Source organism: Rhipicephalus sanguineus, chromosome 2, assembly GCF_013339695.2.
Source record: "Rhipicephalus sanguineus isolate Rsan-2018 chromosome 2, BIME_Rsan_1.4, whole genome shotgun sequence".
In the NCBI taxonomy this organism is placed as follows: domain Eukaryota; kingdom Metazoa; phylum Arthropoda; class Arachnida; order Ixodida; family Ixodidae; genus Rhipicephalus; species Rhipicephalus sanguineus.
Genome location: NC_051177.1, coordinates 102,027,946 through 102,049,513, shown reverse-complemented (window position 1 = coordinate 102,049,513; position 21,568 = coordinate 102,027,946). Strand labels below are relative to the sequence as shown.

The following is a 21,568-nucleotide window of genomic DNA, read 5'->3' as shown; positions in this document are numbered from 1 at the left end:
CTGGGAACCCATGCTCGTTTTTTTTTTTTTTTTCCAAATATTATTTTAAAGCACGATTTTAACTTTTATATAAATAAAAACAAAATGGCCGTCATGGCAAGGTGTGCCTCCCCCCTTGTGATTTAACTGTATTTACGCCACTGACCGTGACTACATGACAAACAGTGACATTAGAGGCCGACAGGCCGAGCCCCTAAGGTGCTTTGCACCTAATATTTTGCCCTAGTGTTCTATTTCACAGCACACAACACTTACACTGCTCACACAGTTCCCCCAATGTCATATGCAGGAGCCAGATGAGCACAAGTTATAAAACCTACACTTATTTGTTTGAAAGTGCAAGAACCATGCAATGCACTTAAAAACAAATTACATAAGGTAGCACTGAAATGTTTTGGAGATCAACCTCCAAATTTTTGGGCTACGTTTCTTTAAGAAATAATTTGCTCTGCTTTTGGAGAGTTCAAGTAAACTCATTCCTGCGAACTTCCACAATCTTCTTAATAGAGCACCTGGCTTTTTAATTGCACTATTGACACCAATAATTTTATATTTTGCTTGCGTCTACCTATGGTAAAGTTAATTTCAAAAGAACAGAAATCCAGTGACTGGGCGTTTTATTCACAGTCTAATTTTCTTGACCCACTGATTGTGCATACCTACCCGTGTAGCAGTGATACCAACTGATGCAAGCAATGAGTAAATGAAAACCAAAATTACGATTGATGCCACATACATTCCACGGGCTAACTTTGAACAGTGGAGCTGTTTAAGCTTGAGGTTCGGCTACAAACTGCTCGCAGAAACTCCTCTAGCTCTGACGTCACTGCACGTTGCCTAGCAACCACCTGGTGCACCAGGGGCGTAGCCAGAAATTTTTTTCGGGGGGGGGGGGGGGGTTCAACCATACTTCATGTATGTTCGTGCGTGCGTTTGTATGTGTGCATGTATATATACGCAAGCAAAATTGAAAAATTTCGGGGGGGGGTTTGAACCCCCCCAACCCCCCCCTTGGCTACGCCCCTGTGGTGCACCTAGCAACATGTTGGAGGAAGGAAAGGAGGAAAAAGAAGTGGAGACGAGGAGTCGAAGACATAAATAAATAAAACAAAATCAAATTTCTTGGCAAGGAGGCATTTGAACAACGGTACACCCGTGGGCCGAAGGCAAGCATCATAATCACTCGGCCATCCAGGCACGCTAGCAAAGCAAGCACTTATGGGAAGCATATGATTGCACTGCTATGAGCGAGAGAATGAGAACAAGAAAGAAAGAGAAACAGAGTGAAAGAAAGAGATAGAAAGAAAGCGTAGCCATGTACAGTATAGTATAGCAAGGGGGTGAGAAAAGGAAGGGCGAGGAGGAGGGAAATGCCACCAGCCTCACTGCTTTCTCAGTCTTTGCACCACTAATGCATAGCTGCCTCAGTTTTTTTTAATTTATGTTTGGCTGTGGCATAGGTCATTCTGGCCGAGAGTACAGAATACAGCACTGACAGCATCTCTACAAAAGCGAAGTCCACAGAAATTTAATAAACTGCAAACAAACTAAGTAATCAAATAGGTTTTCTTACTTTTCAGTGAACTTTAGTATTATCTAGGATCTATTTTAGTATCTATCAAATTTCAAGGTTGGCAGGTCTGTAACAGCGCGTGCACGAGCATGGCATGAATGACTTACCATTACAGGAAGTGACCACGTAATTAAAAAAAATTTTGACTTCCTGCTAGCATGAACCATGCGTACTCTGCGAGCTGCAACCTTGTGGTGTTGCAGAGTTCGTGTGAACTACACGTCGGGTATATGCGCTGGTAAGGTTGATTTCTCGATAATTTTTACAGGTTCGACCACCTCACAGGGAGGCAACATACCGAACAGGGCAAGAAACAACTGGTTGCAGGCTTCATGCTGCGGTATGTGCTGGAAATTCTGTCCAGTAAAAGCCAAACGCTAAAAAATACGTTCAAACGCTACAGTGAATGCTGCAAATACAATAACAGCACTTACAAAGATTAAAAAAAAAACGCCACCTGCCTAAAAAAATAATTCTGTATGGCTTACTAAGCTGTGAATGTCAACTTTGATTTGCCAGAATAATGTGCATCAAAGCGCAAAAGTAGTGCATAAAAAAGGCACAGCTGTTGAACTGGCTCTTGTTCTGATGTCCCGAGGAGCAACAAATGTTACATTTTCACTTTGCATGTCTTGTATGTAATTGTGCTTGTATTACATCAATGGACTCCATTTTACCATTTCTGTTAATTACTCTAGCAACCCACAAGCTGGCTGCTGTACGAATAATATGACCTGCGCAACTCAACTCCTTGTAACCTCGATTAGAAAGGGCTACACCGGCTTACCCTCTAATCGACACCATTGCATTCTCATCTCGTTATGGCCTATGTCATCATTAATTCAATAACTCGATGTGTAGTCTTGAGTTCCTTAACGAATTTCATATTATTTCTTAGATTTCAGGTACTTATTGTCTCGTGAGATTATATCATGTTATTTAAAGGATGCAATATATTAAATGATAGCTAAAATATATGAACACAAATGAAGGAGAGTGGTTTCTGACCTGGATTAGAGAAAAGCAACAAACAAGGCATTCAATTTGTGTCACTTATTTAGACATGCCTTCAATTAGATTTTTCATACGAACGAATAAGCAGAGTTCGTACCATTCAAATAAAAATTCCCAAGCTGGCCAGTCCCAAGGTTGGCACCGAATGAAGTTTAACTTAAGGATGACAGCGATATATCTGTCAAAACATTGGCGAATATTATTTGCGCTTACTGCGTGTTAACCACCTCTGCAGAGTCTGCATACCTGCATCGAACAGCATTAAGTTGCCTTTAGTGGTGTGTCTGCTTCTAGTACACAGGATCGATAACACCGCTAATAATAAGCAACCTAATACTGCACTGCAGATACGTTTTAGCCGTTCCTTTCTATGCAAGCATAAACAAGATCACGAAATATAGTATGCTCTTTGTTAGGGGACATAAGTTGCAAGCTGAAAAAAGCTATGCATGATGAAGAAGACAGGTAATCTTGCTTTTACATGAAAGAACACATCATTGCTGGCTATCTCTCATAATGCATGTAACGTTAATAATTCGATATTTTCTACCGGGGAAAAAAAAAAACAAGCATTAATTGCCTCTTTCACGCACCGAAGATTCATTTTATTTTTGTATCTTGGTAGTAAACAATGTGGGCAATTCTACATAAAATGAAAGGTTCAAACAGATGGTTGCAGCATGATGCAATAATTGATCTTGACAGTCCTTCCATGCTCTAAATCGAGTTAAAGAAGTTCACTGAAAGTAGATGGGCACTCCCAGAATACAAGTGCAGCTATGGACTTGCTATCTTGGTGTAGAGCCAAGAACATTACGATTGAATGAGATCTGTATTCTCTAGCTTAAATTTCATGCCTTCTTTACGTGAGTTTCGCCTATTTATTTTTGCCTATCACCTTTATCGTGACAGTGAAATTCTGCCTGTATGTACTGTTACGAGTTTACTGCTCAATCTTGAGCATCTCTTTGTTAGCTACATAATAGATGTGTGCCTGCAGATAAGAAAAATATATTGCTTTGTAGTGCAAAAAATGCACATGGACTTCAAAAAGAGGTAGACAAGTTTTGTCTATGTCTCTTTACTGTCCCTGTGTATTTTTAGTGATAGAAATCGAACGTGCCCATATTTACATTCACAATGGTTTACCTTCACCAGAGTGACCAAATTTTTCAAACTGTTCTACTTACTGCGAATGCCTTGTAGATATTGCCTTTATTCCATACTTTATAACCATCAATAGCCTTCTGCATTTGTTATGAGACCAGAGAGGTGGCAAGAAAAAAAGGGGATGCATTTAAGGTACCTCATTAAAATGTAATCAAAGACAACAAAAACAATGCTGAGTACATGATGCACCCTTTGCATAAACACAAACCGTAAGTTATATGGCTAACCCTGCGTATGACGGTCCAGGTGGCAATGAAAGCTTGGCTAAAACATACAATGACATTGCGACTGTATGCACTTGAATGAAGCTAACAGCACACTGTTGCAGGTCATATGAACATGTGCAAACACAAAACTTCATTACACTGAAAGCACAAGCACATCTCAATTGCGTGAAACATCACGATTCACATTAGCCTATGTAACTTACAAAAGGCACGCATGTTTATACAATTGATGTTACTTACGGATTACCACTAACAGCACTTGTTGCTTACGAATTACTGCTCATGGAGTAATAATGCATGGCTCATTCTAGCATGGTATAATGTTCTAAAGACTGCTGTGTTTCCGAAACTCCAGTATGTGGACTTTGAAATACTGAATTTCTATGCTGCGCATGCGAATTATAGGTGCAGAAACTATTATGTCATGCCATCACAGTGTTTGAGTGAGAAATATCTCGGAACCAAGGAATTGTCTTCTTTTTTATCCCTGCAAAGCCAACAGACAAAGCAGACTCAGAAAGCATATGTGAAACTAATTGTGTCCTGAAGCAAAATGAATAGAAATACATAGTTAGATTTAGGGATTGTATAAGCCAAGACCACAATCTGGTTATGACGCATTCCATGGTGAGGATGCCGGATAAATTTATATCACTAGGGGATCTTTCAAGTACACTGAAATGTATGTACACAAAAAATTTGAATTCCACACCCATCAAAATGCAGCTGGGGTTGGATTCGTGAACTCAAGATCAACGTGGCACAATTCCAAGGCGAGTCTTTCATGAAATGAAACCTAAGCTTACCCAATCTTGAAACACAGTTAATGAAAGTTCGATTCTAGGTGCTAAAAAATAATAATTATTACTTTTCCCAATACATTATTTGGCTTCCCTTTTGTCTGTTTGTGAATTCAGTTCTTCGACCTGGATGATTCTTCTGGCTGATGGTATAGCACGAATCTCGACTCTGGCTGCCTTGGTGTGACATATGAGGTATTGCTGGCTAGTTTCCTGCTTCTAAATTCTTGCACATACTATGTGACGCCTGCAGCTGAAAGGAACTTTCGCAACTACTGCCAATAGCCATGTGCGGTGCTGGCCAACACTATTTAGAACTTGGTCAAATAAGTTTCATGTAAATATCCAGTAAAAGGAGAATGATAGGCTTGTGTAAATAGTAAATTGTAGGTACGAAGCGAATAGCAGTTTGGTCGAATAATTTCAAATCAAATTCTAATAGTATATATCACATATTATAAAGAAAAATGAGCATATTTGTCATGACCCAACTAACCTGCACAATATTTTTTTTTAATTGAAACAAGGCATGTGCAAATGTCCTTCTTTTTGGTTCAAAGGAAGTGGAAGCAACTTTGAATAGTAACAGGATTTGACTTTCGGTAGAATGCAAGTGATAAACTGTAAAATATGCTATGTTTTAAAATTTACTATACTTAGAGCATATAAGCCGGTATAACAAACTTTAAACTTAAGAAATGATGAATCGATGTGGCGGTAATGTGTTCATTTAACCTTGAAGTGGAACTTCACGGCAGTGCGGATTTCCCCTGGATAGGTGTATTCACGGTACAGCACCCCTCCACTGCAGTGAAACCACCTTTACAGGGGCGTAACGTGACTACTAGTATACACCTATTCGTTCATTTCGAGCACTTAGAAATTTCCAATAATTTAAATTCAAATCGAAGTGTATTCGAATACTGTAATATTCGTTTGAATATTCGAAGTGCTCGAGTATTCGCACAAGCCTAGATAATGATAAAACACATCAGCTACAGTTCTCTTTCGTTAAATGCTTACTTTAATGCATTTCTGTTCCCTCTTTCCTTGTCAGCATCTCATGGTACTACTTGATATGCAATCTCATGTTTGGATAATATGCATGTACAGGTTGTTTCACACTTACGGGAAAACTCTGAGCGCATTGCAACTAGCTTTGAGTTTTCCCCCAAGCATGAAACAGCCTGCACACGCACAAAACAATAGCAGAATGATGCGCGAGCAACACATCCAATAGAAACTGCGACAACGTGCTTCAGAGAGGAGAATTATTACAGCGAAGGCCGATTTGAGAGCAAGAGGAAAAAAAAAAGGACGGTCTGGGAACAACAGAAAGTCAGAGATGTTAGGTGGAGGAGGCTACTAGAGCTGTGTGAACACTAACTGACACAAAAGCGCAGCACGAGTGCTAAGAAACATAGCATCATGAAACTATATTACTAAGAAAAGAGTCTTCCAATTTAAGGGAAATCCAAGAAGCACTGTCGCCACAGCATTACCACGATGGTATCCTTATGCGACCTATGCCCGGACCACAAGAAATTTCGTCAAGTAGACAGTCTTACAGAGGCACCTCATCTTGTTCCGCAGAGCATGGAAAAATGAGCTAAATGCTGAAAAGAAACTTTCCATATGACTCAATAAAATGAATCGAGGACACCTCTTTCAAATTTATGTTCTCAACATTCACACAGCTCTAGTGTTTGGAAGAGCCATAACCAGGGCTAGCTCATAAAGGTTGCCGGAAAAGAGTGCTACGTTGCAAATATTTGCATCACAAAAGGCCCACAAGGCAAAGGAAGCATCATGTGCATCGTTAAGTACAGACCACCAAGGTATCTGCAAGATTTATGCGCAAAGTTACACAATAGCGAACCAGAAGAACGATTCTGTTGGCAGAGCATTTTTGGCATGCTAGGTACTGACTACAGTGCTCAAAAGATATACGGCACTAATAAACCAACTGAAGAACTGAGCCTTAAGAAACAGTAGTTGCTGCACGACCTCACTGCACAAAGCAGGAGTTTCAGTAAAGGATTATGTGGAAAGGACTATAATTTATTTTATGGTTTTTACGTGCAATAGTATGAGGCAGGTTGTGGTGGATGACACTAGGTACAATTATGGCCACTCAGGGTGCCTTAACATGCAGCTAAATCTATGTCCCAAGGTGTTCTTAAATCTCATCATCGCCTGAATGTGGCACCGCAGCCAGGATAAAACCTGCAACCACGAGCATAGCGGTATAACACCGTGGTCACCAAGGTACAGCTACAGCGGTGTATTCAAGCTGGCTACTTCAGTTAAAGCCTTGTTGCAGTTACTACATGAACTAAAATTGCTTCTTGAGGGCACTTACAGCACCTGATACAACTGCTCATAACGTATAGTTTCAATTTTAAGGTTTCTGAACCTAATGACTGTAGTTAAAAGATACATCATGAACATGGTTCCTCTGCTGCCATCATGGTTTTCACAATAAGATCCATTTCTTGGATTGTTCCCAACTGCACAATGAATTCTTGCAGGTGGTTTGCTACTCAGAAACCCGATTCTCTGGCAGTTGCGGCGTACAATTGCATGTTACTGAGGTTTCTCAAGCGTTGTGCACAAAAAAGTTGAAACTAGCAGGAAACAGAACTATGTAATGTCCCTGTTAATGTGGCTGTGACACCTGTTAAATCAAAAGGGTATTCTTTTTTGCGCTCCCAGAACACTGTGCCAGCAAGGAAAATATTAGCTGGTGGGTCTGTTCTTAACCGCACGTGTTTGTCCATGCTATGGTGGCACCTTTTCTGATTGCAAATTTTGGCATCATGCCCAGAAAAGAACGTCCCATTCCAGTGCCAAGAGTTGTCTAGAGTATGACCAAGGGGTGTCAAAAAAAAAAAAAAAAAAGAGGCACGCCGTCGACTGGCACTGCAAGAAGCCAGCCTCCGTCTCACCCGCTCTCAACACCAGAGTTAAGGGAAGGACGCTCACCCCAGACTTGACCTTGGGAGAAAGGGAAGAAAAAAAAGGAGGGGGACACAAGGAGACCCCTTGAACACAAAAACAAAAAAAAAAGTTCTACAGGTGCATGCCCGTGCACAGCATTGCTAATGTGACGCAAAAATCGAGCTCAGCACAGACGACAAGAACGTAGAAAGAAAGACGTGGCACTCCTTTCTCCGTGTTGCGTCTGACACACTGGGCTCATTTTTGCCATAGATTACCAGCTTGCCCGAGCTTCCATTACTGTCACAACAGAAGCTTAAAATAACAGAGAGCTGAGCTAGCTGGTAAGTATTCATGTTAAAGAAACAGGGCATGCAAACACAGACACAAGAGAGAAGTAAAGACACTTGACTTCCCTCTTGTGTCTGTGTTTGCACGCCCTGTCTCTTTAACACAACAAAAGGTTTCAGAGCGGGATGCCTATAGGCATGCAATGCAACAAGTGAACTGCGCTGGTGCTTTGATAGTTTCTAGTATTATAGCATAATGTGGATGACAATTTTTTTTACCCTGTACGTCAGGCATGGCCTCCACTTTCCTCACAAATGAGGCTACTGTGGCAATCGAGCACCCAGGTACATACAAACACAACGCTGTTCATTTGTTCCATTAAAGTGTTCCATTTCCCACAATGACTGCAAGGTTGTACACAATCTTTTCAAACTGATGCACTGTTCATGCTAAGGTTATCGTGATAAACAATAAAATACAAAGAGGGGTAACTAATAGTGTATCACATGGCAAATCGTAAAGTGTGTAGACACCAGTAAGTGAACATTATTCGTGCATGTAAACTCAATGACCGCTGCGTAGCCAAGAAGCACTTTAAAATTTCAATTAGTTTTCTGTTCTGATCACCTGTTTATGCTAAATATTTTAGAACAACGAAAACGATCATGAAAAATGTGTGATCAGTTTATTTGGCCTAGAAGTGCAAATTTATGGCTTATTATTATCAACAAAACTTACAAATCATTTCCAGTGGCATGTAATTGCTCTCATCTTTCTTTTCATTTATAAAAACATGAAAATGATAGCTGAAGGGCACTGTCTAAGCACAAAACAGTTCATACTAAGTGCATGTGCTGCATTAACAGTAGCGCATTAAATGCATGCAGCACTGCACAGTACTGCTTACTAACCTAATCAATTCCTAATACACATGATATCAAGAACAGCATACTGCAAATAAATTACACACTAAGCATCAGCCATGACAACTGATCTTGGAACTTCTGGCTTCCATGCAATTATACTTGTTCAAAATAATGAAACAAAGGCATTAATTATCATGCCTGCTTGTATGCCTGCCTGTCTACATACTTTGCTATGCAAAGTACTGCATCGATAACATGAAAAGTGCATCAAGGCGAAAGATCAATGTTTCACAATAACAAAGCCTGGGTGCAGACACTTTTCTTTTGTTTCTTACTGCGCACAACCTTGCATAGTCAACTGCACAGTGCAGGGCAAGTAAAACAAATGTGTTGACATTACAGCAACGGCAAAGAAAGCCAAGCTAATTAAGCGTGCATGTATGCAGGAACAAGTAGAACAGCAGGTTAGTTCAGCAATGTTAGAGCATGGCAGCTTCATTCAGCAGGAAGAAGTGCATGAGAAGACACTTTCGATGCTTCAGCAGATCTGTTTAAATATTCCACGTCATAAAAAAAAGGATGTTATAGCTGAATCAAAGGTCCCCTATTGGTGTCATGGATGTCTGCTTGGGAAAGCACGATCAAGTCAAAGATGACAAAAAAAAATTTTTTTATTAGTTGGGTTAACTGAATGAAATTTAATACACTCATTCAGTTTTTCCTGCAGATTCCAAATCTTCAAGCAGATTTTTATTATCTGCATTAGAACAAAACTTATGCAATTTCTCAGAGCATATTTCTTACGGTACTTTTTGGCAACTTTGCTTTGTCAAACACAAAAACAAAATATGTGGAAAGACTGCCAGAGAGCTCGTCTAGCCGATGATGCTAATTTGATTGTTTTGACCGAACTTCGAATGAAAAATAAATGGATGCAAATATGAGTGAAAAACTTTTGCTTCATACTCTTTATGGTTATCGAGAATTATCATTTGGTAAACAACATTATATGAAAATAAATCGCATCATCGGCTAGACCAGCCTTCTGGCAACCTTGCCGCATACTTTGCTTTTGTGTTTGACGAAAAGAAGTTGCCAAAAATCCCCGCAAGAATTCTGCTAGAAAACGTAGAACTAGCATATCTTGTGTTCTACTGAAGAGATTTGGAATCTGCAGAAAAAATTGAATAAGTGTATTAAATTTCATTCTGTTCAGCCAACTGTTATAAACACACCCACGTCTCCCCTTAAGGCAGAAAAAAAACTTCTTTATGCCTTGCTTGTAGCCATTTTTCCCTGTGAAATAACAAAATTGCTATATGCCTGGACCCGCACATCTGAAATAGTATTCAAATACGATGACAAACACTGCAGAATTTTAAAAATCCATTCTTTCCATCACAACAGAAGTGCATTAAATGTAGGTGAAAGTTACCAAGGCCAGGCAAACCATTCAATTTATCCTTATCAGAAGTCCTTTTCCACCAAAAGCTTTTCAATATGGTAGACGAGTTTATTTTTTATTCGTGAGCACGATCTTCAGATTTCACATATATGATTTCAGAGTTTTGTATGTCGTGACATAGAATTAACAAGGCCCTGGAACACTGAATGAGCAGTTTTTATGCGCACGAGCCTACTGTATGAAATGTTGCACATGCCATCCTTAAACACAAATATTAAGCCTGTGGTCAAAGAAACAAATCTCAAACTTTCGGCTGGCAAATTATGTTTCCTCTACATTTCAAATCTGCTTAATCTTAACAATGCTTTCAGCGAACTTGGTTAATTCAAAATTTTAGAGTAGAGCAACATAGCCAAAAATTATTTGGAAGAGAGGACAATGGAAGGGATAGAAACGGTGAGTGTTTATGCATTTTAGTCGTCCATTTATGACTCCCAGATGCGCATGAACGAGCACCCTTTTTCTTCTTTTAAGGCATCCATTAGGTTAATTATGCACAATTTGATGTAACGGGTGACGAAAGTGCTTTACGTCCATATTTGTTCATATGATAACTCATAGCTATATACAGGCCAAGACCACTCCTGCAAACACAGATAACTTACAACGATGATTGTATAAACAATTGTCAGAGCGACGAAAATTTCATGTGGCACAAAAGAAGGCTGGTACTATCAGTGCTACCTCTATCAACACGACTGTTTCAGACAGAAACAAAGAAAGTCGGGAGTTCCTTCCAGTGACCCAGCGAGCATTACTCATTATTATAAAAAAAATACAGCCTCTTCAACAAAGTACCTATCCAAAGGAGAAGGAGAGAGAAGATATCATTTCAACGTTGTTTCACTTGCAACACCTTGATACTAGGGGACAGAATATGGGAAGATGATAGCCCTTGCAGATTAACGTACATGCATTGCTGCAATCCTAGAAAGTATGGCACGAACGAGCCCACACAAATGCAATGTAGAAGTTGCCCTTCGTGCTGGACTACCCTACAATGTTAAGGTCTCCGACAAAATTTCACTGTAATTACTCCTTCAGGAATCTTGCAATTGTAGGGGTCTTAACAGCAGCATCTAAACTGACAATGCATGCGCCTTGTATTTAAGAGATGTCCCACAAACCCCAGCATGTACTCACAAGTTCACAGGTTCTTCGCACACTATGCAGCAACTAACCCAACACAGTGCTCTGTTAAGGGCAGGGGACAAGCTGAGCTCGTGAAGCATATATTTTCAAAGACTGATAACAAGATCGGCTCGTCCAGTGTATGTGTGTGCTTTCTTTTCTTTTTTTTTTCCCCCATGCATTTGCCTGAAGACTATTTGAACATCTGTGACAATCCACACTTACTCCAGACAGCGTGCATATACCTTGTGCTTGTTCATTAATAACATCCGATACTGTAAGAAACTGAAGAGTACGGTTGAGAGCACCGACAGTAAAGAAAACGTGGCAATTGTAAGGCCTCATCATCTCCGAGTGAGAGTGGTTTTTGAACTGGCAAAAGGTGGAAATAGTACGCAGGCAAGCCATTCTTCAGTTCAGCATTAAAAAATATTTTTGTAGCAGACTTCACCTGTTTCACAGAAATTTTTCCCATATTATCGCTTCATACAATCACAAGAATCATTTGTAAACGTTACAATTTCAGTTTTTTTTTGCAAGTTTTTACTATTTTTTTTTTACTGTTCTTAAAGGGGTACTGACACAAAAATTTTGGCTTTGAGTTTTTTAGCTGCAATGTGTTGCTGGGGGCCTGTTAGTCATAACACGGCACATTGTTTGCTACAGCACACGACAGATAATTAATTACAGTCTCCTCATTACCGACCAGTCTCAGTTTCAATTCGAATGAGCTCCAAAAACGACAAGCCGCTGGGTGCGACTATCACTACCTAGCGTGTGCAACGCTCAACCACGTCAGCACACAGAACTGCAACACACTTCCAAGCGGTCCGCAGCCCAGACAGCACAAGGAAATCAAGAAGTCCTTTAGTACAGGAAACAGGAAAAGTGTCGCCAAACACAAAACATTCAATGCGTGCGCCGCGGCCACAGACTCTCGAGCAGACGCCGAAAAGTAGTCTGCTCAAGTGCGGCAAAAGAGAAATGGCGAGTATGACGTCATCATAACATGTTGTACCGACTGCAGCGTGGTGACGTCAGGGAAGTAGGGGGGTCGCCTTCGAGTCACTTTAAAGGGTGTCAATGCTGTGAGGTGCAATGTATAGCGCTGGATCACGCATGTGAACTTCAAAATTCATATGAAATACCTTCCAAGCTATATTTGCTGTTGATATTTTGCAGATGATATACGCATGTTCACGGGAATCAATCCCACAGGCTCTCTCGGCCACGAAATTTTGTGTCAGTACCCCTTTAACCGGTTAAAGCTCATAGTTCTCTGCGCTAGACTTCAGCCATGAAGCTGCTTGTATCCTCAAGTCAAGCAACAAATCGTACACTTCTAAGATTGCATAGTTTCGCCACTCTGCAACCACTCTTGAATGTCTTGTGTCTTCAGATCATACTATCACAACGAAGTTTAAAAGAGGGTGACTATCTCTTTGTCTCCATTACAACAGTGACCGTAAAGCTAAGTGAATGGCTAAATCCAACAGATCGCAAACCGAAACAAGGTGATGGAGGCAAGGCTTGTACGACTAAAGAATGCAGTTGTGAGAGGAGTGTCGAAGAGAGCCTTGAAGGAGCTGTCAGCGTGAAGACGGAATGACACAAGCCGATGACAATATTGCACTGATGATGGCACACTGATGATGACAGCATGATGATGATAGCATCTAAACAAAGCAATGACAACTATGAAATGAATGTGGCACATGATGATAATGGAATTACAAGTTGGGATTGAAGACGACTACATGACAATTGACGAAATTATAACGAAATGGCAAAGAAGGAATGATTACAGTGGTGTAATGATGAAGGCACATTCATGCTTAAGGTCATGACTGTGCTTACACAGGTCACCGGACGCTCAGGGTTGACTCACTTGGCAGGGTTGCATGACACTTGAGACCGACCAATCATGCAACAGAGCAGCAGCTAGCAACACCAACACGAAAGAAGTGAGGGGAAGAGGCACAGGAGAGGTTCAAGTCAAAAGACTAAACTCTGAGAAAGTACCGCCATTATGTAGTGACTTTTCAACTGAAATTGGGGCATTTCAGAATGTGATCTGGGTATATCGCATCATGAAGTGCCCCGCTCTTCCAAAGAAATGGTACAATACTACCTCACTCCATGAGCTTTGATGAAGCAGGAAGCTTCAGATCAATTCTGCCCAACTGAGCTTCTTCAACACACACACCTACATGATAAACAAAAGGGCGTGATAATACGATACACAAGGAAGTCTTCTTCCTTGTGTAACGTATTATCGCGCTACCATGATTGCATGGTAGTATAAACATGTCTTTCCGGAATAAAAATATTTCAGTTGCTAGTAGCGCGTCGTCCCGTGTCCATCTTCTTCCTTGTGTGCCGTATTATCGCGCCCTTTTGTTTTTAATGAACCAACACCAACTCGCCCAACTTTTCACCTTGCACACACCTACAATTGAGTCTGGGACATGAGAATTTTTTCATTTTATGCCCAGGAATCAAAATGTGACCACAGCCACTGGGACTTTAACCTGCACTTTCTCGTTCTACAGCAGTGTGCCGTACACTACGGGCTGTCAGGGTAGGGTAGTCAATGGTAAGATAAAATTTCGCAGCCACACCAAAAGCAAAGGACAGTCCAACCACCAAGATGACCAAGCATAGCACGAGTCACAAAAGAGAAAGCACAAAAGAAAAGAATGTGGTAAAAGCAATATAGCTTCATTCTAATGTTACCAGACAGAACTCTGGCACTGCGGTAGTGCGAATACTACGGGAAATACAGGATACAGTAGAACCCCGCTGTTACGTTCCTCACTGCTGCGTTTTCCCGGCTGTTACGTCGTTTTCCGCCGGTCCCGGCATAGCTCCCATAGGATACAATGTATTGGGAACCCCGCTGTTACGTCGTAACTGTCGGCCCGTTCCCGTATGATACGTCGCGAAGTGTGCTCGGAGCCGACCGAGTGACTACGAAAGAGAGCCGCCATGGTGCATTTTCACGCAGCTTGGCCTCGTTTGACCGTAATATTAGCCGCATGAGAGGCGCAAGCAACAGAATCTTTCAATTGATGCAAACAAAAGCATGGCCTTCGAGATTCAAATTGCAAAGATGGCGTCTATGACGTAACTGCTCGCGAAAGCAAGGCCTTCGAGATTGGCATTTACTATTGACAAAAGCATAGCCTTTGAGATTTGTATTGCACAAACATGGCGTGTATGACGTAATTGCTTGTGAAAGCAAGGCCTTCGAGATTGGCATTCACTTCTGCCATCGCGTTGGCGTAGACTCATCATCATCGTTATTTGTCGGAGAGCGGGATGAGTTCGAGCTGGTTGGAGCTCGCATGGTCGTGCGTGCGGTTCGCGGTCGGACTCGCCGCGCCGGTCGTGATTGCGTGTGCTTAGTTCTTTCATGCCTACAGCTGTTGGTGTTAAAAAAATCACATACGTTGATTACATTTCTGTGGATGAGGCCGTCCTAAGCTCCGCGTTTCTATCCATCGACTAGATCGCGGCTGAGCGCGCCAATTTTCGTGCTGCTCGTAAAAATTGAAATAAAATTCTGTACCACTAAATATTTTGCCGTTTTTCCTGTTTTTCAGCTGTTACGTTTCCCGTCTCTTACGTTTATTTCCTACGGTCCCTTCAAAAACGTATCAGCGGGGTTCTACTGTATACGTATTCATAGATTTGTCTGATCGTTGTATTTGTGACTTTCAAGCATTCATTTATGACGCTTTATCTGCCTTTATGCTCCCACATTTCAAAGAAATCCTATGTCTACTATCTCTCTAAACACAAAGGGAGAAGAGACTCTGCATACAATCGGAATTAGTCTATACAAATCGCTGCGTTCTTAAAAAAAATATCTTGTTAAGAATTTGAAATTACGAGAGTCACAAATACATTTGAAAGCAAAAAAGACGACGTTTAGGCAAATCAACACAGCGGTCGTCATATCTCCCGCCGGCGGAGCCACCGTGCTTGTAGCATCCACAACCCCCAGCACCAGAGTTCCCTCTAGCAATCTTGTAGAAAGATACGATAAAAAAGAAAAAAGAAAGAAACGAAACACAACTCACATGATTGAAGGTGTAGCAGTTCTTGAAGATGAGCTTGACATCCGCAAGGAACTCGGGCACATCCTCATAGTGATTGAAGTGAGACGGCGAGAGCTTCTGCTTTATTGTCGTCAGATCCATGGGCTTAGTGATCACCTTGTAGTAGTTGGGGACCTGCAACACGTCCATTATTTGATTCTGTGCAATTCAATGTGTCATGCACCTTCCCGCGAAAGAAATGAGCAGTAGCAGAAAGCTGCCAAGGCAAGTAGTTTGACGAGGTGGATGCCCCCATCCAAATGACGCTACGAAAAGTTCGCAGAACAGGAGCACATTACTTATGAAGTATGATGCAAAGATGGCTGAAATATCTTGAACGCGGTACTCTGAGGGAGTGTTTAGGTCTAACCGAAAAAATTTTAACGAGATGAGACAAATTGCATAGAAATGCGCGTGTGATAATAATAATGATACCTGGGGTTTAACGTCCGAAAACCACGATATGATTATGAGAGACGCCGTAGTGGAGGGCTAAAAAAATTTCGACCACCTGGGGTTGTTTAATGTGCACCTAAATCTAAGTACGTGGGGCTCAAACATTAAATGCACGTGTGAAGCTGAAAAAAAAGGAAAGAAAACTCGCTCTGCGAAACAATACCTACTGCATTGAGGAATGTAGCAAACGGGATGAGGACAAAGAAAAGGAATGTAACATGAGTGCTTTTAACGAGTTGGTATTGGTTCACAAATTCACGGTGTCAAATGAAGTCTATTCATGTAAGCGCTCAAGTTCTGTTCACCGCAAGACTTTCAACATGAATCAATACCAACTCGCTCACTTCGCCCTTATTAAATGAATGGAAGTCTTAGCTTAAGGCTAGTGGATTAACTGATTCAAATCACATAAAACAGGGCAACACTTTCATTTAGGCAACTAATGACCTTATTTGGTTGAACTTCGTTGATCGTTAAGCAGGAAAGCCAGGATAAATTATAAATTAGGGCCTGAAATTCCTAAAAAAGAAAAAACGATCAGTAACGTAAAAATTAATTGCAGCACAAAGTTTACAAATCGCTAACTCTGCACCAAAAACATTCACATTGCAGCAAAGTAAAGCACATCTGTTTAAGCATCTAAAGCGGACAAATGTGAGAGGTGTAAGCTTACAACTAAAGTCAAATTGTTGCAGTGCTAACAAGGATATGTGGCTTCATTTTCTTCATTTTAGTTATTTACAGTATCAAGATATTGCTTCTTACTGTACAGTTACAGAATTTGCAAAAAATAATTCATGGGCTGAATAACAAATTACATCCTACAGTCAGGTTTCAATTTTTTTCATTAAAGTGCAACAAACCACATAAAATTTGGTGCAGTGGATGCTAGGAAAAATTATTTCCTCATTCTCCTAGACTGATTTAAATAGGAGCCCCTGAAGCCAAACAATCAAGAGGAAACAACAGGTTTGTCCGTATTAGTAAAGTATATTTCTTCAATCTGCTATGCTAAATACAGTAGCAAGCAAACTCAAAGCGCTGATACTTCAAAAATTCAAAATACTTTCTGCTTAGCTTCATGTGTGAACCAGCATAAAAGCTGTGCATGCATCCGGGACTTGAGTTCACTCACCGTTCGACTGACAGGAATGTGGAACGGTACACTCAACTCGTGGCAGAACAGGTGAAGCAGGATCCTTTCGCATATCTTCAGAGAAAAGAAAAGCATGGCAATTGTCACAGTGTATAACTGCAACAGACGCTATTCTAGAGACACAACTAGCACCCACATACACACAAAACCATAATTTGCTATGGACTTAAGGTAACAATGATAGTCCCGTAAAAGACAGCAATGCTTTTTTAAAGTTCTCGTAACCTTTTCCAATGTGTCAGCACAGGATCAATAAAAACACCACATTTTTACATGATGTGGTTGCAGTTGCAGACCGATTCAAATAAACCTGTTAATTCTTCAACAAACAATGACCACACTTCATTGGATATAATTTATAAATAACTAAGACGTCCGAAATCGTGCAACTACATAAAGGAACAAATGCTGCATGCGCAGAACATCAATGACTAACCAAAAGTGCGGCCTTGACAACATGACAGATGAACTTGGCTCGGCTTGCTTTGTAGGTTGGTTGTAGTTTCACTACTTGTTTTGAGGAGGCACCAGCAACATATCAAAATCGTGAGCATAACAAACACACAAGTGCTCTTTCTGATTGATGCACAAGTGTTTTTTATTATATTATTGAGATCTACGGCTATTATTTTGCATGTAAAGTCTAACTTAAGTCTTGTAAGGTCAGTATTTCATCTGCAGTTTAGATCTGTGCAACGAATCAAGCTGAGTGTTCAATGTTTCTGGGTCACTTATTTAGCTTGTCAGAGTGATATCTCATGATCTAGAACAGCTAGAGCTGCAAGTACTTTTTTAACATAAAGCCCAAGCTGCATATCACAAAGTGCTGAAAGCATAATTCTCATATTCTGGTCATAGATTTTTAAAATTTGATTTTGTTTTTTCTTTATGGTAGTCATGGTACAAGCATTGAATTTTGATCATCTGTAGAATGATTAGTTATTATTTGATCTGAAAACTGTTTGTAGCATTGCACTTGTTGCATATTGTAGTACCTGGCTATCCGATAATACATATGCACTTTCTGCTGAACGGTTTTTTCCTATTGTCCCTGGAAACAATAGAGAGGCAGCTTTATGAATCTCATAAACCACTTTACCTACAAGAAAAATTATTGTATATTTGAAATCAGCATGAAAAACTAAACCAGCCTATTTAGTTTCATCAGGTTTTGACTAGGGGCGTGCGAATATTCGAAATTTCGAATATTTTTCGAACAGTGTTTGCTATTCAATTCGATTCGCACTGAAATTTTACTATTTGAACTATTCGAACTTCCCAAAGACAAATGCAGTCAACGTCCGGTTGAAAGTGACCCCTTCAGATTTTCAATATGCTTCACCTCATTACACTCTCGCATTGCGGCAAAGCTGCCTTTCAAGCTCCGTTACGGTCGAACTTAGCCAAGAGACAAAGTCCGGTTGGAAATGGTCCCTAGATTTTCAATATGCTTCACCTCGTCACACCCCCGTATTGCGGCAAAGCTGCCTTTCAAGCTCCGTTACGGTCGAACTTAGGCAAGAGACAGTCAACGTCCGTTTGGAAGTGGTCCCTAGATTTTTCAATATGCTTCACCTCATCACACCCCCGTATTGCGGCAAAGCTGCCTTTCAAGCTCCACTACGGTCGCAAATGTATCAACTCAAGAAAACGCTGGTTCCAATATGGAGATGAAAGATGTGGCAGAGTTGGGGGCTCAATTAATGCTGTTTTGGGCCTGAAATTTAGGCAGGAAGTCCGAAATATTGGACGCCGAAGCTTTTTAGCATCCAAAATTTCAGATGTTCTTATATATCGACGTCTACGAGGCAGATTTGGAACTCCGGACTTGAAGGGAGCACACCCTTGTCCGCCACATCAGTTGGCCTTTCACAGCAGTTGAAAGAGGAGGAGAGGCTGAGGAAATGGCATCTCTGCCTATCACGTGTAAAGTGTTGTCGGCAACACTTTTGTTGCACCAAATCATGTACATAAATACAATTCGGCCTCTACATTGCCTCATTCTTGATAAGAAAGACAACTATGAAATATGACCCCACCAGCGCTTCATCAACCTAGCGAAAAGAAACACTTTCATGTTGCTATCTCACAAGAACATACTCAGGGATTCTCTGCAACTTTTTCTGTAATTTCACTTCAAATTATTCGAAAAATGTTTGAGAAATATTCGAAAATTATTCGAAATTATTCGATTCGATTCGCACTCAATCTTTATTATTCGAATTCGCTTCGCACCCAAAATTTTGCCATTCGCACAGCTCTAGTTTTGACCTAAAATACAGTAAATGCCCGAATCATAAAAATGTTATGTTTACGATGCCAAGTATGGACTGCAGTTTGCAATTTCGAGATACAGTGAAACCTATGTGATACGATCAAAGCTCATACGAATTTCGGGGCGATACGAATTTCTCCTTGGTCCCGGCCAAGGCCCATTGGCCTGCAGTGTAATGGTGTACGGTTGTTGCGAACCGATTTTCACCCAGCAACGTTTGATACGAACGTACGCTACCGCCCAGGTACGAAGAGGGGCTGTCCATGCTGTCGTGGAAGACGCGCCAAGCATGTGCGAGCGCAGGAACGCAAGCGTGGGCATGCGCGGCGCACCGCCAAATCGTCAGAATCACGGTGTCAGAAAAACACTTTTCTTGCGGTCAGAATAAACCTTCAAAGATGTGTCACGGCCTCCGAGATTGTGTGCGCGAATCTTTGAGGTTCTTATGTGCCTCCGTGTGTCTTCATGTGTAGATTACAGATGACATTAGCGCCATGCTTTTTTTTTTTTCTAACGCGTCGACGCGGGCTGCTGTCGTACTGTGTTTACGCGTGCCTGCCTCGTGCATCAGATCATCGTATGAAAGGTGAACAAGGACCGAAAGAGGCGAGGACGGTCTTGCCGAAGGAGTCAGGCCTCACAACGCCAACATCCCCAACACCTCCGCGATGACAAAATCATAACACAGGACCGTGGTTCTGTAATTGTGCGGCCTTAGTGCTTCGTTTGTTACTTTCACTGCAGTACTCTAGTGTCATGCAAAAAAACATACTAAAATTTGCAGGGGGCTACTGCTGTCGCGGGTCACAACGCACCTGCTTCATTACTTAAATATGCGCGTACAGGCCGTATATTTACAAGTGCTGGTATGATTGCCGGCATCTAGAAACTTAACTGACAATCATTCAGGGTTCTTCCAGATATTGCTGCGGCCCTGAAAAACAATAAATGAAACTGTACGCCAGCTTTCTTTTGTCGCATGCTAATTTTTCATGCTTTCTGGTGATAACGAATTTTGGATGATAGGAATATTTTTGGTGGCCCCCCGAGATTCGTATCACCGAGGTTTCACTGTACATTCGTAGGTGGAGAAGAAAAACTGGCTTCATCGAGGAATCCCTAATTCATATATTTTTGCTCAGAGGAGGACGGTTAATAATATTTCTAGCATTTTACATGACAAAATCACAATATGATTATGAGGTGCATTGTAGTGGGGACTCCAGATTGATTTCCGCCGCCTGGGGTTCTTTAATGTGCTCTGACATTGCACAGTATTAGGGCCTCTAGTATTTTGCCTCCGTCGAAATGCGACCGCCGTGGCCAGGAAAAAAATCCACGTCTTCTGGGTCAACACTGGGGCTCTTCGATTTTCCACTTCTGGCTACCCGCGGGCTGCCAGAGCCAGCCAGAGCGCGCTCGTTTTTCTCAGGTTGCTCCGACCCCCCCGCGGTGCACTTCCGGTTGGCATTCGTTTTTCTCGGGTTGGACGGTTCTGGCGACCCGCGGGGAGCCCAGGGGTCGCCAGAACCTTCCAGGACAATTTAGTCGTGGAAGCTCTCTGGAAGGTTTCGGGCTAGCAGACGCCGAAAAGAGACGATACGCGCTCGCCGCCATCTTTGTGAGGACTCGACGGATTGCAATGCGGGCGCTTGCGGACTACACCTTTGCTTGTCCTTACGCTCGGGCCGCTCGGCGCCGTTCCGCCGTGCGCGATGGCGCGATTACGAGTGGCGGCGAGCATTTGGAGCTAGAAGTTTCCTTCCGTGCACAACGCGGCGAACTGTCGCGTTCTAACCATTCTAACTGCGTCGTGCACATGTCCCAAAAGTTATGTACACGTTCGTGTGAACGCATGGAGACCCCTTTCGAGTTTATTTTTTCGTAGTAGTATTCGATTGTGGGTGTCGTGTGTGCTTTATGTGCATTTAGCAGAGACGATTGTGATCGAACTACCTATTTCGCTCCGCCGTATGTTTGCGTGCGTGAACCCCTTAAGAACTCTACTATTTCAACTAGGTCTTCGATGTTGATAAAATGCACTGATCGAATAAAAGCGATCACGACATTGTTTTTTGTGTTATCTTCGTTGGTCGCAAAC

The 21,568-nt window shown here is 41.6% G+C and overlaps 1 protein-coding gene across 10 annotated transcripts in view; it reads right to left on the bottom strand.

Annotated features, from left to right (window-relative positions):
* Positions 1 to 21,568, bottom strand: part of LOC119383475 (transcription intermediary factor 1-alpha) — a 172,997-nt gene that overhangs the window by 10,142 nt on the left and 141,287 nt on the right. For 9 of the 10 annotated variants that reach the window (XM_049412533.1, XM_049412536.1, XM_049412534.1 and 6 more), the window contains 3 exons: positions 17,172 to 17,246; positions 15,563 to 15,715; positions 3,778 to 3,834 (listed from right to left, as the gene is read on the bottom strand). In XM_049412533.1, coding sequence (XP_049268490.1) covers positions 3,778 to 3,834; positions 15,563 to 15,715; positions 17,172 to 17,246 — 285 coding nt within the window. The remainder of the gene's footprint in view (positions 1 to 3,777; positions 3,835 to 15,562; positions 15,716 to 17,171; positions 17,247 to 21,568) is intronic. The other variant, XM_049412539.1, reaches the window with a different exon arrangement.